General features: G+C 35.2%; 1 protein-coding gene across 1 annotated transcript; it reads right to left on the reverse strand.

Annotated features, from left to right (window-relative positions):
• Positions 1-895: 895 nt before the first annotated feature.
• Positions 896-13886, reverse strand: LOC144971527 (uncharacterized). Its single transcript, XM_078912528.1, has 8 exons — positions 13734-13886; positions 12405-12526; positions 10927-11494; positions 9953-10137; positions 7103-7238; positions 6389-6525; positions 5545-5692; positions 896-2069 (listed from the first exon to the last, which is right to left on the reverse strand). The coding sequence occupies exons 2-8, from the start codon at positions 12445-12447 to the stop codon at positions 1799-1801; spliced, it is 1488 nt and encodes a 495-aa protein (XP_078768654.1). The 5' UTR covers positions 12448-12526; positions 13734-13886; the 3' UTR covers positions 896-1798.
• Between the last annotated feature and the right edge of the window lie 1220 nt (positions 13887-15106).

A 15106-nucleotide genomic window follows, 5' to 3' on the forward strand; every position in this document is an offset into this window, starting at 1 on the left:
AACTACTAAGTTCTCTGACTTACCTCAAAAAGAAAGCAAAGCATTCATAAGGAGATATATCCAAAACAATTTCGTCAAAACAAAGAAATGGAAACGTGAACTCAATGACATGAACAATTGAAGAGACATCAATATATTTATTTCCTTCCATTTGTAACAATACACGCAGCCAAAAACTTACACGCATACGCTCATACGATAGATAAACGCACGCACACACACACACACACACACACACACACACATAAACACACACAAACAAACAACTCGTGCGCGTACGTACGCACGAACATGAACAAATGTGATCTGTCGCCTCAGAAGAGCATGATGTCAGGATTATTTAAATGGTATTATTTAAAACTTGAAATTTTACTAAGAGTTTGAGACTTGTGCCAATATTTTTGGTTTTATTAAAAAAAGATTATAAATGCTTATGGAGTTAAAAAGGTAAAATGTCTTAATTCTGGTCATTCTAACTTTACATTCACTGGTTAACCCCGGCATGATACAAGATGTAGGCTGTGGATTGTATGGGCTTCTAAGGAGTTCACAACATTGCCACCGAAAGTAAAACGGACGAACACACAAAACAATGTGTAACCATGAACTTTTATAGTCTGGTTCATACAGTTTAGTGAGAAGTACTCATGGCAAAAACAATAACAAAGACCTGAGTGACGTCATCTTCGTTCTATCTACGCTTCTGTGCTGAGACTCTTATTCATTTGTTTTTGTTTTCGGTTCGTGCTGCACTAAAAAAAAAAATAATGCTTAGCTTCCGTTGTATCAAGTCATGAAGACTTTTAACACATGATTTGTAAACATTTGAGTCTTGGGTGTATTCCTCTTAGTTGGGACTTGTGCTAGTGTCTGGTGAGACTTTTAGCTGATCTCAAACTAGGTAGGCTGATAGTGTGTTCTTGGAATCTACATCTATTCCCTAATTGAACCATTTCCCCTTTTCTTACTTTTTCCTCAAGTCCTTTTAATTGTACATCTAGAATAGTTTTACCATCCAATTTTCTTCCTTTTTACTGGCGCTGATATGACCTAAATGTGTCGCAAACGCCGCAAAACCCTTAAAAACAAAACAACAAAAACAAATGATTCGTTTAATAAATACAAAATGAAACAAAGAAATGAATACAAAAAGAAACACTGGTATTGCATTTATTAAAAGAGCTTTTAGCTTTGATGTTATTTTAACTACTCTTTTAATCCATCACACAATATCAAGAACACCAGCATATCAAATAGTCTTAGTGTCTATACCAGACTATTTATAATATCATTGAAAGAGCATAAATTAATGCAATGGTCATTTCTATTTATATAACAATATGTACATTCAGACTTGTCCAATCCAGGGGATAATTCTAGTATATACACTTCTCAGAGGTTCTGTTTGAACATATATTATCACTCCAATAATAATTGAAATTTAAACAGTCTATGGTGTGCTAGTTGGTTCTTTGTTGATGATTTCGATGAAAAAAAAAATAACTAGGTTGTTATTCTTCACATACATCACCCAATAAAGCATTTCACGTTTACCTTAGTGCTCAGAATCGGTCACCCATGAACCATAATCGTAACTAAGACATTATTTGATCATTTAGGAAATATGAGTTTATTCCTGTTGCGTAGGACACGATTTGTCAATAGAATTACTATTGACATTCCATGGATGAATGTTTGGACAACATCCTGATATGAATCACGAGAATGGATGTTTTCTCCTGAAGGTTTTTATAACATAATTTAATTGCTAAATTTCAGTATTGTAGATAAAGTCGGATTAAGGATGGAACAGCAGTTGCTTTAAATTTAACACAACCAATATCACAATTAATGTTATTCTTGGATCATAAATACATTGAGTTCCGCTAGAAGATGGACGTGGCTCCTTGCAAACTGCATCCGCCCGCGAGCGATGGGTCTGACGGCATGGAAGCGGGATTAGACTACAATGTAATTGCCTCTTTAGACCGAGGATGTGTTCATCGCATTTCTCATCGTCCTTGTCTGCCCATGCGTCAAGGTCACACTGAATGTGCTCCAATCGTATCCTTGACAGAATAGAAATAATTACATGAAAATAAAGAATCTCTCTCTCTCTCTCTCTCTCTCTATAATATATATATATATATATATATATATATATATATATAAAAGTGTTGGTGGGTTCTCGTAGGTACGAACGTGCTCGATAATGATGGTTAGAAGTAATATAAAATATAAATGGTATCACTCACTTATATGTGACCAAAACATACACAACACACGCACACACACACACACATTTACACACACACATTTACACACACACATTTACACACACACACATACACACACATATATAAGCAATAAGAGCACACTACACATCAACACTAATCACCACTAAACCAACAACACAACGGAAGTAAGAATACAAGGACGTAAACATCGATCTCAAAGGGAATAAAATTTATTCTGCGGACAATATGCCAAGTGACGACGTGGATGAAAGCCACAGAAACATATGTTTTGGCCACATATAAGTGAGTGATCCCATTTATATCTTTTTTTTCTTTAATTATATTTCACGATCATTCTCATTAACATTAAATAATAAATATGAAAATTTATGTAACACAATTTTACCAATGGGAGCGATCTATATTACATTTCCATGTGCCGAGGTCATTGGTCACATTGCAAAGTGTGCTCAAAGTGACCCACATAGTGACAAGTGTTCACAGCTTTTGAAATATCTAACATCACGATTGGTCATTTCATTCAGCTTGTGACATGAGTATGTTTACAATTTTCATAAACAAAGCAGAGTGTTTACATATGTTAAGAAACATCCAATCGGTGGACAGCAACAAATCATGTGATTGATGACTTGGTTGGACGAAAACCTGAATATAGATAGTTCGAAGATGACGTCACTCAGGTCTTTGTTATTGTTTTTTGCCATCCGCGTTTATGAGTAATTCTCACTGAACTGTATTAACCCGACTATAAACGTTCATGGATACACACAGTTTTGTGTGTTCGTCCGTTATACTTCCGGTGGCAATGTTATGAGCTTCTTAGCCAAGCGCATACTATCCATAGATTGCTCCCATTTGCCATGCTAAATGTGTTTCAAAACTCTTTAGTTAATCCTTCGTACGAACCCATAATAGCAAACATTGCTTTTCATGCAATAAAAATCGCCTTTAATGTGTCCTGTTTTCTAGCTTACGCTCTTACAGTCTGCATAACTGTGACTGCCTGCAGCAAGTCGAGTAGGGTAATGTTTGTAAAGTGCATTACCAAAGGACACAATACCAATCCATATTATTCTTCATTCAAATTAATAATACTATCTTGTTTCCTCTTTACTTTTTATCTATTCATATTTATTTATTATTTCACTTAATTCGATACTTTGATGCTCACAATGTAACTTAAATATTTACTCTGATGAAAATTAAAACAAAACAAAACAACAACAACAACAACAAAATGGATTTACGAACTTACTTATGCAATATCATAAAATTATGTACGTGAGGCAACCTATGTAATGGAATGTAAATTTTGTAGTAGAAAGGTCTTCGCAGGTAGAATGAGGTCATCGAAAATTTACAACAGCACTGCTGACTGCACGGATTAAATGGATAACAATGATAAGCTAGGCACAGAGAGACCCAACCGTTAGAAGTGATGTGATCTGAATATTAAGAGAATCATCCCCTCTCCCTCTATTCAAAATGAATTGGCGACTTTTGCAGAATCAGAATGAGTGACCGAAACTGGTCTGCATTGCATTCAATAATAGGCTTCAATGGGAATCTTCATTAGGCTGCCAGGGACCTGCAAAGACTATTAACATGCGTGGTAAAGATAATTTATCAAATAACCAAAACCTGTTTCAAATGTAATTTACAGCATGGTCCCCTCGAAACTAACATTTGTGCCCAAGAATATTGAACATTTGAACCATCAAATATACACGCAGTGTCGTAAGAAGCAGACAACAAACTAAGTTATTATAAAGGAAATCACTATGTCCCCAATGCAGTAAGAAATCAACGTCTTACCGAAATTAGAAGACAGATTTTTGAAAAGAGCAGTTTGTATGGCACTTAAACTAAGAAAGCCAAAGATCAAGTTTTATAAGTTCAAAAGCAAGCCTGCAGATTTGTCCTGAACACCTAAAATGATAGTGTGAATGTAACACATAAATAATTATGGAGAGCAACTGTATGGCATTGAATAAAAAGGGGTGAAGAGAGAAGGCGAGCAAATAGTAAAAATATTTTTCAAAGGCACAAATCATTATCACGATTAAAGAAAACCAGCACAATCGAAGGAAAAAGCAAAACTGCTATTCTTACGTCCGGAGTAAATACTTACGTAAATACTCGTATTTCAGATTTTAATAGGGTTATTGATTTCCCTTCCCGAAAATTGACGGTATTCTGACAGTCATCTAAAAATGTTACTGTCCAGTTAGGAAAACTTCTGTTACCCGCAAAGAATGGAGGTATATTTTTTGTGACGTTAAATGTATAACTCCCAAAAACAAAAAACGTGACGCCGTTTTAAATCTTCACAAGACACATTGGATTTAACCGTAGCCATCGTTAACTTATAGTCTGACACTGACCAAAAGATCACGTCAAAATGCCAGGCTTTGGCCACAAAAGAGAACAAATCGTGAGTTGTATTCAATGGTTCAACCAATGAAATAACTTGTTTCCATGAGCTCTACTAACGACAACTCACTAGGCCATGCAAAAAGCAAATAATGATGTCAAACTGCCAGTCCTTTTGGATTTCAGTGTCAGGCTATAACATAACGATGGCTACGATTTAACCATATACTAACTTATGTGACATTTATTGCATAGGGCATACGTCATGTGTTGCGAAAGGTAATTAAATATTTCCAAATATATTCTTTTAAACTCTCTCGAGTTCAAATGCATGGAAAATCGAACAAATATGTTCGATTTTCAATGAGGGTGAACTTGAGAGAGTTAATGGATGGACCTATCTGCTAATAATCCACTCATGGATAATGGACGGTAAACAACAGACGACTACCGTATAAAGCAGACATTTCATTCTATTTCTCCCTTACAATGTTCACTAAAAGACGCAAAATGAGTCAGTCATTCATGTATATATATAAGTTGAAGATGCACTGTCGTCCAATTGCAAAATTTAGAATTTGCTTCATTCGTTCTTACAATACCGTTGTCACTAGAAACATTTTATATAAAAAAATCAAATAGAAAGAATAGGGTGGAAACACCTACTCGCACACACACACACACACACACACACACAGAGAGAGAGAGAGAGAGAGAGAGAGAGAGAGAGAGAGAGAGAGAAATTGTCAAGTAAATGATTGATTTTAGATTGATCTGATTTATTAAATGATTGATTGATATATCTTATCATTCATTCATTCATTCTTTCTTTCTTTCATTCATTCATTCACCCATTCTTACAAAAAATAAATGAATGACACATTGAACAAAAACTCACTGTCAAATCACCTACCTACAAACCTCATGGATGTATCTGTCACTCGTCCAGTTTTTGAGGGCAGCCATGGAGGCAATGGCGATGATTTTTCTGTGTTTGATGGAATGGCATATTCCAACTTCTGGTGTGTGAGACTCAAAACACTCTAGACTTCTGAGATACGCTGTGGGTAGAAACGGACGGATGTTGGATGTTGGAGAATTGATGGGGTCTCAAAGCGGTATTATGTCGGGATGGACCAGATGCTAGAAAAGTAAAATTATAGTTAAACTGGTCAAAAATATGAAACGTTGGTAAAAGTTGGGACAGTAAAATATTATATTCCTCTCTTCTATAAAGCATATAAACTCAACTTAAGCATGATATTTCTGGCTACAAATTCCATTTCAGCATCTTAATCATCCCGACGTAATACCGTTTTGAGACGAGGGGTCACATATTGTCAAATTTAATATGTAGTCATCTTTCAAAACAAAAACAAAAATAGAAATCAATATGATTTTATTTGCTAGAATGGTTTAGAAAATAACAAAAAGGGATAGTAAAGTGCCCAATTTCTTTTTGATTCTCATTGCTCAGAGCAAAGCACGACAAAACAACGTCTTTCCGAGTATGCAGTAGAATGAGCATTTTGCATTCTATATAATTTGTCTCATTGTTATCTTGGAGGTGAAAAGGAATGCGTAAAGTTTTTTGTTGCTTTTCTTTTGTTTGCTTGTTTTCTTTTTGTTTCTTGGGCGTTTTTTGGGGGGTTTATTTTTTGGTTTGTTTGGCTGGTTTTACACTTCTAATGAGATTGGAACCAGTATTTTTACATCACACTATTGTTCTCTATTGAACAGCTATACTAGCAACTTACTGTACTGATTCTTGCATAAAACATTAAAGCCCTTCTCCATCAGTTCAAGGTCCAACCCAATGGCCGACAAGACAAGATCAGATTCAGGGCATTCCGCTGCCTTTGTACGTAGACACTGGGTCAGAGCTTCTCTATTTCTATATTGATGAAAATTCTATTTAAAAAATCAGTGTTTAAAAATTCATCATCACCCCTTCTCGCTCACATAATGAAGCGATTTCATTGGTTGTGAGGACATTGTAGGGATCAATCTCTCAATGGCAATAGAACAAAGTTCAAAATCATCCAATATACACATTGTTATATCTACGTTGAAGGAGAAATTTGAAATCACATGATACATCCTAAACAGTGTTAAATGTATATTTCAGTAATTTTTAAAAGTATTAGCAAGGAATCGATTAAACCTATCTCGAGTTCATCAATGTAATATAGGTTCCTACAAGCTACCTGGCTTAACGGTGGAAAAATGGTATCAACTACCACATTAAATTTTATTGAAATCACAATATCGCACCAGTAGTGTTCAAATTGATTCGTTTAAGTGGAGAAGTAAATAATACATTGCATCCTACTATCTTTACAAATATTTACCTCGCTCTCACAGATTGCCAAAACCTTAGGTGCAAAGAAAACAAAAGATCCCGCTTTTCAGCTCCAGCATTTTGTCATTAAAAAAAAGATATATCTATTACTAGAGAGAAGTCAACTTACTGGCAGAAAACGTCCACGTCATAGGAACTTGAGCCAATGACAGCACCACGTGATTCGCGTGACATGAACAATTTTGCGTCTAGATCAAATGTCTCATAACAAGTGCCCATTTCAGTTATTAGGTTATTTCGACATTCTGAAAGTGTAAAGCACGAGACAAAGATTACTGATATCATATTATGGTAGTTTGTTTGTTATGAGGGTTTTTTAACGATTGCACTTGATGATGATGATGATGATGATGATGATGATGATGATGATGATGATGATGATGATGATGATGATGATGATGATGATGATGTTTATGATTACAAAACTAACTTTAGTCTTGTGAGACTTTGTGGTACAGTGGTACTAATATTGCTATGGGCCAAGAAAAGTCGATCATTTGAATAAGGTTCCTTACTCACATTTTCTCACCATGGTCAAGTGAAAATTAGCACCGTGAAGGTTACAGCGTTGTCTTTGTCAACTAAGAAATAGTTATAATAACACCCCATAAGATGTATGTTCTGTGTTTCGCAAGATCTCTCTGAAGCGTCATGAGCACTTTGAATGATATCACGCTGTTCTGGTTAGACCAGAATTGTTTTTATTGATTGTTTTGTATTGCTCGTTGCTAAGTTGTCACTCTTTGTCAGTAGTCGTCACCCGCTACTTTATTGTTATAACTTGTTGTTGTTTATAAGTATTTCCACGATCGTCATTATTATTGGTATTTATGGTGTGAACTGATATAACATTTTCGCGCCTTTAATGAGTATTGGCAAATTGATTCACCATTTTTGGTCAGTTTCTCTCCAAACGTGAAGGTTGTAACCCTCTCAATTTCCATCTAGGCAGTTTTAACTGCATATCCTTCTCAATTTTCATCTTGGCAGTTTTAACTGCATATTTAAAATATTTTTCTATATTTTCTTGGAAGTTTCGGGTTATAGCCCATGTTATTTCTTATACTGGATTGTCCTCACATTTTCGAGAACTTAACGCACCAGAAATGTAAGTTTTTATTTCTAATTAAGAGTTATAATGATTCGTGTGTAAATTGTCTTAAATATGTAGTCCCATTTGTTCGCAGAGATATACTTATATTCATTGTGTTAATAATTTGTTATCCTTCCATATGTTCCATCCATATTTCATGAGATATACTTATATTCATTGTGTTAATAATTTGTTATCCTTCCATATGTTCCATCCATATGTCATGAGATATACTCGTTTTCATTGTATTTAATAATCGGCTGTCATTCCGTATGTTCCAATCATCATGTAAAGGCATTAGTCTATCGTTTAAAATATATTTACTTTCATGTCATGTGAGTAGTATTCATGTTTTAACGTTGTAGGGAACCATATGCCTTTTTATGTTGTGTGTTTGTGTGTTGGTGTGTACTATCTCGATCGAGGCTGTTGTGAGTTGTTCTCAGTTGTCATGATGTTCCGTTTTGTGATTGTGACGTCATACTCTGTCAGCGTATAGATATAGTATGCAGATGACGTCACTCAGGCCTTTGTTATTGTTTTTGCCATCCGCGTTTGTGAGTTGTTCTCACTAAACTGTATTAACCAGACTATAAAAGTTCGTGGTTACACAGAGTTTGTGTGTTGGTCCGTTATACTTCCGGATGGCAATGTTGTGAATTCCTTGGCCAAGCGCATTCTATCTATATAAGCGACAGTCACCGCTTACTCACTCTCTTTGACTTATTTGAATCAATGTAAAACGTTTCGTATTACGAACAACAAAATCTAGGTATGTGTACTTAGTAAATCGGGTTCTACCGTAGCCATCGTAATGTTATAGCCTGATACTGAAATCCAGAAGGCCTGGCAGTTTGACGTCATTATTTGGTTTGTTGCACCGCCTAGTGAATTGTCGTTAGTAGATCTCATGGAAACAAGTTATTTCATTGGTTGAACTATTGAATACAACTCACGATTTGTTTTCTTTTGTGGCAAAAGACTGGCATTTTGACGTCATTTTTTTGTCAGTATCAGGCCATAAGTTTACGGAGGCCACGGTTCTACCCACTTCGGTGGAGATACATGCCTCGTGCATATTATTTATCTATTCTATTTCCCATCGTGAATGAGATGTAAAAATCTATTCACGACAATTGGCGCTGCGACTAATACTACTTTTGTTTATTTTTCTTTGTTTCCATTTGATTATAATTTAATTGTCAAATGGGGAGACATTCCATAATAATATTTGTTAAGCATATTAATTATCATTACACGTATTTTATTAATGTTTATAAAATTTAATGTAACCAATATATATATATTTTTAAATATTATATTTTGCAGTCGACCTGCCGTACATGCTACTACTGTAAACTTCTACTCTACATGTTTTTCTACCGTTGTCCTGTTATCCCACTGTATCGTTTTCTTCAATCGTCCATCATCTATTAAACATCGTCTTCATCTTTATCAACAACAACGTTCTCGTTTTTCACTGCATCTGTGTGTATGGCAGCGTTCGCCCTGGTGCGATTCGTCATAATATTGTAATACCCAAATTATACGGTTTATAAAAGCTCTCATTAATTGTTTTAGGGAGTTATGATTTAAATCGCTTGACTCATTATCTCTCATTAATAGAATAATTCCATGACACAGATCTCACAGCATTGTTCTCAAAAGGTTAAACAGAGAAAATGCAACGAATTTGGGACCTTCAAGTATTATCATCAATAGGCTATAATTCCAATCTGTGTTCCAGTAACTGTCTTCGAAAACATTCGGTTGTTTTATGAAGTAAATGAAATTCTGATATTTTTCGTTTATGAGAGATACTGAAAGGGATACCTACTATTTTCAGACATTAAACATTTATGTTACCATGAGCACAAAAATTGTCGTACTGTCCCAAGATGGCCTCCATCAATGATTTGATCCGATATCTTTGATCATTAACAAGGAGGTCAGCGCTTGCAGACTCGCTGGCGGTCGACGACTGGCAAGCAGGATTTTCAATAAGAGATTTGGATGCTTCAAAAGTGCATTGCATCACTTCTCGTTGATGACTGCAAAATACAAATAAATGACAATAAGCATATTAAATCAAAAATTGGATTTATACAGCTTCACAAACTTCAACACAGCGCTGTATTTCTTTTAGTGGACAACTAGATTTAAAATTTAGGTAGACACGTACAACCTTTTTCCACTTAAACAACAGTCTTGGACACACACCGTTTTACGTCCTACTATAAGTGAGAGTCGTATTTAAAATGTTTCAAAGCGTCTAAACAATAGACCTTTAAATGTACCGTATGTGATGCCAGACACCCTCTTATAAAAAGTTCAGATTATTCCAGCTATATGTTGAAACGTTTGAAGTTATTTTCCTTTATCAAAGCAAATGGTTTACTGGGTAATATCTATAATAGTAATAAGATATCTAGTATCTCTAATGACAGAGATAGTAAGATGATTGTTTGTCTATAACACAACCCCGTCCTGTCTGCTATTGTCCGCAAATAGAACGTTCTTACACAGACACAAAGTATTAGTTAACAGAAGAATATTTGAGGCGATGGCGATAGCTCAATTGCAACTCACATGCAAGGAAAAATAAAGAAAACACGCTCTTTAGTTAGATGCCGTCGCCTCGGCACTCTATGAAGAAAATGCATCACACAAAACTATGTTGTCAACAAGAATCACTCTTATTGTCCAAAGTAAACAAATTGTGGTTTTCAATCTTACCAAAGGAAAAAAAAGAAAGTGCCTCAAAGAAGGCTCAAACCTGGGATCTTCCTGGTTACAATAGTTCAAAATTTGTGATTGAAGATATTGTAAAAAAGACCCACCTGCATACATTTTTCTTAATTTCAGCCTTCATGATCTCCGAGCCATCCTTTTCGGGCTCAGTCTTATTTAAAGGAGTCTTGGATTCTGAACTGTTTCCACTAACAAATACTTGCCCTTTTCCTGAAGAATTAAACTCAACTTTATTGCTATCAGAAAATATAACACTGCTTATTTCACCGCTATTGTTTTTACTGTTAATACTAGAATTATTAGCATTGTCTAATAAACTACTGTCATTGATATGTAAGTTACGACTTGGATTGGCCGGAAGTTCTTCATTTGCTGTTACAGTTTTATTAGTTTTATCAACAGGTCTGTTGTTTCTGTTTCTTTGGTCCGCAGAACTGTCACTCCCATTTATTCCACCGACAGCCAAGAGGAAATCTGTAACACTGACGTTGAATTGCGACACACATACAAAAATGTCTGTCATAAGCTTCTCGTCACAGTTCATAGAACTGGTGCTTCCATCACTCATGTGGCCATCCTCTTTGGGACTTCTGAATCCATGACTCGAGAGAAAAACTGGAGATAGCGTGCAAACCATGATAACAATGATGTTGAGCCCTGTGGAAATGAAATAAATAATAGAAGACAAATATACCATTATTAGTATTATATTTTAAAAATTAAAAAATCAGACATAGACTAGACGTTAGAATCACTGTTTACTTTTGAAATTATGTGATTATTTCTGGTTGCCTCTTTTCAAGGCAGCATTTGAAAAAAATTAGTCATACACACATGTTCAGATCTTTATCTATTTTTAACGTAACTGTTCATGTCCTCATTACACTGTTCTGTGCCTCTTTAATTTCAGATAATGCTGAAACATTATTAAGAGTAGATATATTACAATTAGTGACTATAAAAATTCATGGCGGATGAAGGGTAAAGGTGAGACCAAATTTATGCATTATGGCCCGATCTAACATTTTGCAAAGAATAGAGAACGGTCGGTCACAGACTATAGCATATTACTTTGTTACAGAATAATGGCCTGGCTTATTGTTATGTTACTTCAAGACAGACTCTGAAGACAAATGTCTCTGTAGGCATAAAATAGGACATGTTCTTTTTAAAAATCAGTATTCTTTTAAAAAGATATGATTAACCGTTTTTAACAGCCTTTTTGCTAAAAGCATGCCATCGAACGAATGAGGGCATTGCCATTGAAGGGCCTTTAACTCTGTGCGGTATTAAATCTTTCTCCTGGCGCCTTCAGAGTCGTAGGCCCACGGAGCCGGAGTCAATCCCGGTTTCTATAGCGTGAAACGGACAGTAGATAGGAAGCTAGTCTATCGCAAAATAAATTACGCCAGCCGAGCTACCCATTCACTGCTGGGTGGACAGGGGCCCAGAAAAAAATCTCAACTGTAGCCGGGATCGATCTCGGTCCCTTTTCGTGTGAAACGAGTGCTCTACCAACTGAGCTATCGAGACCCCCCCCCCATTACTGACAGGGATTTATACTTACTATGTAGGGGATGTAGTTCTATTCTTGTTGCATGGGCCGGCATTACTCTCCGCTTTACAATCCTGCCTGATGGATTTCCACACTCTCATGAATGATGGTCTTTGGACATCTCTAAAATGAATCTGGTTTTTATAAATACACCGACACATAACATATCATTATATTACACCGCTTTAGGAATGCTAAAGAGCCAGGTTACTAGGTTCCTTTATAGATAGTATGCTCTTGACTTAGAAGCTCACAACATTGCCATCCGGAAGTATAACGAACCAACACACAAAACTCTGTGTAACCATGAACGTTTATAATCTGGTTAATACAGTTAATCTGGGTTAATCTCATATGTGGATGGAAAAAAAACAATAACAAATACCCGAGTGACGTCAACTTCATTCTATCTATATACTCATAAATGCACGCTTCTATATTGGAACAGTAACAACGAGGAGTACTACACTTTTTTGAGGCCATGAACTTTTGTGACACCGATTGCAGACGACAAACTAGTACAATAACTTTCATTTGCCCGTCAAGTGCATTTTCAACCAGCTCAGACACCCTAAAGGACTGGCAAAACCCTTTGCTGTTGCAGCATTTAACAACTGTAGCTTTCAAATTAATTTCAATAATTAGCTCATTATAATTCACTACAACATAACCTTTTGAAATGACGCTTTATGGATGCGGATAAGAATGAATGGATGAAAAAAGAACGGAATGGATGGTGGAAACTGTCTGTAGACAGTGACATAATCAGACGCGCAAGAATACAATTTAATGGTTTGTCTATTAATAACATTTCTCTTCATTAAAGGTTCCATGAAATAATTACCCAATTATTTTGAATTTATTCAAGAGTAATCTTTACTGACTGTTATTTTTAAGTGGGAGGTGTCATAAAATAATGTTTCGACTTGTATTGGTTTTCCACTCTCGTTCTTGATTATAACACTCCTAAAGTCGTGCTAACGTCAAGAACTCGATGCCGAAAACCAATACGTTCAAATATTCTATATTATGAGATGGTTTCGGTAGTAAGGCATTGTGACGAATAAAAGAATATATCTATCTTTCAGCATCTCATTTTCGTACGGCAAGAAACGTATATCTTTGAAGTGAAATAAATAAGCCATAGTAATATTTTTCTTTTCAGATAAACAGAGAGAAGTTTATCAATATCAGGATATATAACCGGATTATTAATTTATCATTTTATCAAAATTTTGAAGCTAAATACATAACACCAAAAAGACATCCTTATTTTCAAATACATAAACAAAGCAACCATTTTGATATGTATTTTGCATCACAAGTAATAAATATTCTCACCACAATTTCACAACTTCAGGTAAATGAAAAATGAAATACATAGTACTCCATATCGTTACTCCACCCTGTGTTGCTGACATCGCTAAAATGAGTCGAAAGGAACACCTCATCAGCTAGGCTACTGGATTGACGACTCCTTGATCTACTTTACGAAATTAAAATCAAGGCTATTTACTAAGCGATTTCTGTGTTCAGACGTAAACGTGAATTACAAGTCAAGTTTTGGCTGTCTCGCGGGCACTCGACATGCGAGTAAAGCTAATGAATGGTGTTATTTACACGATACTTACGTAATAAGTCCTATATACTTGACACCGTTTTAAGCCATAATCATTTATATTACATAGCAAAATAATAAAAATGTCAATCACATGCATTTTAGGACAAGTTTTATAATCTCCGTAATTTAACTTTTCTTTCATGATCAAAGGTACTATTTCAAAATTCATCAATTTTCTTAATCCCGCGATGAGAGTTTCTAATCTACTTTTAATCATCGTGGACAATGTAAAAAATGTGATGAGGGCATGAGTCTATCCGTGGCCTTCGTAAAGTTATGGCCTGATACTGACCAAAAAATGACCTCAAAATGCCAGTATTTTGCCACAAAAGAAAACAAATGGTGAGTTGTATTCAATAGTTCAACCAATGAAATAACTTGTTTCCATGAACTCTACTAACGACAACTCACTAAGCGGTGCAAAAAAAACAAAAAATGACGTCAAACTGCCAGGCCTTTAAGATTTCAGTATCAGGTTATAACATAACGATGGCTACGGTCTAACCCGCTTTCGATAACGTTGAGCGGACAATGAAGTTAAATGCTACCTCTTTGATCAGAATTGTGTGTGTGTCACAAGATAATTTCCGTCAGCTTTAACAGACCTAACTGCCTAATCACTGATGGGCCAAGAGAAATAAGTTTACTTTTTTTAGACCTATAATAGTCCTCTGATGTGTTAGGTGAGTTCTCTACCAACCCGTGTAGACACAATAGCGAATGTTAAATTTTCAAAATATTTTTTTAAATACTAGTGGAGAACCTGCAATATTTGTGGAGAAATAAAAGCTATTAGAAACAGACGGGCATCTAGTATTTATACTATACTACTTTATTGTATTTTTAGACATGTGTGTGTGTGTGTATATATATATATATATATATATATATATATATATATATGTGTGTGTGTGTGTGTGTATATATAAGATACTGAGAGAATACAAACAGAATTCGTTAAGATTTTCAGATCTAAATTCGATTTCTGTTTCGATGCTTCTATCATTTTAATTTAAGGCATTTTATCAATGCACCAATAATGACCATACAAAGCTTTGATTATCAGATAAAAATAGACCAAATTGAACTTAAT

This window comes from Berghia stephanieae, chromosome 4, assembly GCF_034508935.2.
Source record: "Berghia stephanieae isolate SIO BIC M18660-M18661 chromosome 4, UCSD_Bste_1.3, whole genome shotgun sequence".
In the NCBI taxonomy this organism is placed as follows: domain Eukaryota; kingdom Metazoa; phylum Mollusca; class Gastropoda; order Nudibranchia; family Aeolidiidae; genus Berghia; species Berghia stephanieae.